Source organism: Anopheles cruzii, chromosome 2 (genome assembly GCF_943734635.1).
Source record: "Anopheles cruzii chromosome 2, idAnoCruzAS_RS32_06, whole genome shotgun sequence".
Classification (NCBI taxonomy): domain Eukaryota; kingdom Metazoa; phylum Arthropoda; class Insecta; order Diptera; family Culicidae; genus Anopheles; species Anopheles cruzii.
Window position 1 is genome coordinate 61,001,750 of NC_069144.1, and position 2,360 is coordinate 61,004,109.

The 2,360-nt window shown below is 50.0% G+C and overlaps 1 protein-coding gene across 1 annotated transcript; it reads right to left on the minus strand.

Moving 5' to 3' along the window:
- Window positions 1-1,066: 1,066 nt before the first annotated feature.
- LOC128268829 (uncharacterized) lies at window positions 1,067-1,912 on the minus strand. The gene is made up of 3 exons (XM_053006088.1): window positions 1,616-1,912; window positions 1,473-1,549; window positions 1,067-1,373 (listed from the first exon to the last, which is right to left on the minus strand). Exons 1-3 carry the CDS (start codon window positions 1,725-1,727, stop codon window positions 1,218-1,220), a joined length of 345 nt encoding a protein of 114 aa, XP_052862048.1. The 5' UTR covers window positions 1,728-1,912; the 3' UTR covers window positions 1,067-1,217.
- Window positions 1,913-2,360: the final 448 nt, after the last annotated feature.

The window sequence follows — 2,360 nt, forward strand, 5'->3', positions numbered from 1 at the left end:
CAGCACGAAGAATATGTTAATGCTACCGAAAAGGTAGGTCAGAGTCCGGTACGCCCGATTGGTTAGCATGGCTCAACGGGAAGGCACATCTGCGAGTAAGGCAAAATGTAAATCACAAATGAATGACGGTTAAGAAATGGCCGAAAATTCGACGATTTTCAAACACTTTTCTCGGGGGTGGTAAGCAAACGAAGCGCTGCAATTTATGATGCTTCACATAGAAAATGCATTTATTGGACGTAAAAAGAGAGTACACACTAAACAGTCAGACGGTTTGGTCGGCCGGCATGTAAACTACCAGCCCCTCGATAGGGTTCAGCTTTTTGCGCATAGACTCCAGAGCGGCGGACACAATCACAAGCTCGATGCCACAGATGACTGAAAGCGAACAAAGAAGGAACATTAATCCCTCCAATCCTGGGGAAGGAAATGGCTCGCATTAGGCATACCGAAGGTAATACTGAAGTAAATCTTAACCAAGCTCGGCCGTTTCGGGACGTCAAATAATCGGTGGCCGTACACCACCATCAGGAGAGCGAACACCAGCTGGGCGTAGAAAAAGATTTTGAACAGCCGCACAAGAGACAGTTCCTCCTGGAATCAAACCAAAGCATCCGCTGATTAATGCCGTTCAGGGGATTTCGAGCTAATTTGTTACGCTACCATTATAATACCGATCAGCAGCAGCACGGCAAGCACCATGTTGGCCAGACATGGCGAGTAGAATATCTCCAACAAGGCTGCAACGGAAGAAGACAAAGATTAGTTTCCCGCGGCTCAATCTTCGCCTGGCTTCGTGTTCGGTTCTACTAACGCTGCTCGTCGTAGTGCTGCATGATGCCGTAGATCGTCGCTGGCATGGCAAGAAAGTTGGCCACCACTATCAGCAGGCAGAGTACCTTGCACATCTCGCCGCCCCCTTCAATTGTCTCGCGCTCCCTACAAGAAAGGCAACGGAAACTAAGCTATTGGAAATCGAATAGGCGACAGGGAGGGCACGTACTTGGTGACACATCAAAGGTGGAGCATAATTTTGAACGCTAACATGGCCAGACATCCAAGCAATCTTCTTTCTTTCTTTCGCTTTCTACTACGCGCTACAGAGAAACGCGTCCGACTCCATCGCCAGCGCCCGTGTCAGACTATTTATTAAAACGTTATTTATTTCCTCCTCGCTCGAGTCCCTCGAACATATTTCACTGTCCACCGGCCGGCGGTCACGACTTTTGGGGTAGTGTCACCGGCACATCGCCATGTTCCACGTCCACCTTCACCAGATAGAGCAGGCCGGCGGCGAGGCAGATCAGCACGAAAATAGCACCCAGCTGAAGATAGCTGAAGATTTTAACGATCTTCACTAAGCGCGGTCGCCGCTGGAAATGGGCAGTGACAGAAAAAGAAGCATTGGGCAATAAATAGAATCGCCTTCGAACCGGGGTGCGTTACAACCTGTGGCGCTTCGAGTTACGTACCGTTACGATGCCCACGATCAGTGCGATGACGGAGGCAAAGTTTGCCAAACAAGTGCCAACGATGATAATGTTCGTACCTGCAAGCGGAGCGGTAACAGTCAAACCGGAAACTAGCATGCGCCCACGGAAGGATCGTTACTTACTCATCGGCAGGTTCGCGATGGGGAATACTTTGCTGGCCAGCGTGATAAAGATGGCTATCAGCGAGATGGCCAAGCTGTACAGGAACACTTTGTGCATTCGGTTGGTCGTCATCGTGATGGCGGAAACAGAACACACACCCGGTTCACGCACAACGACTGACTGAGGCAAGCAAATCGACCCCGAAACGGCCGCCAGGTGCTCTTCCAGCGTGGAAAACCATCAGCGAAACGATTTCGGTGACAAATGTAGCGTCCCCCCCGGGGGTCAGTGGCTCCTTTTGGTAGCGAAACCACTCGGAAAACTGTGTGAAAACTTGCGGGGGGTACCCCACCTGGCGGAAGGAAAACATGAGCGCCCCCTAGCGACCGGAGTGCGCAGTGCGCATGATCGTTGAACGTCAACATTTTCAAAGCATTTCACCGAGTGAGCGAAGTGAGATGAGAAGTGAGAGAGCACTCACGCTCTTCTTTCACTACTTCAGCACCGCGAAGTAAATGTCAAAATCGGTACAGTGAGGAGAAATTAACTAAACCCGTGTACTGAATTCGTTAATTGTTCTACTCAAACGAAACGAAACTCACAAAAAAAAACCGTCACAGTTTCACTTTATGACCGAGGTCGGTGCAATGTTGCAGTAAGCATGCGAAAACCGAACGTTTGTTGCGCGAGCCGGAGGTCGCCTACCTTTTTTCATTCCACTGTAGCGCTCTGCAGATTCCGGTTTACAGAACCGGAATTTGTACT

Bases quoted from the DNA above. Each gene is read 5' to 3' on its own strand.
- LOC128268829 (XM_053006088.1), bottom strand. From the start codon at position 1,727: ATGACGACCAACCGAATGCACAAAGTGTTCCTGTACAGCTTGGCCATC. The intron at 1,550-1,615 runs GTAAGTAACGAT...CTCCGCTTGCAG, and splicing joins CATCGCGAACCTGCCGATGA to GTACGAACATTATCATCGTT. The intron at 1,374-1,472 runs GTACGTAACTCG...GCCCATTTCCAG, and splicing joins TGATCGTGGGCATCGTAACG to CGGCGACCGCGCTTAGTGAA.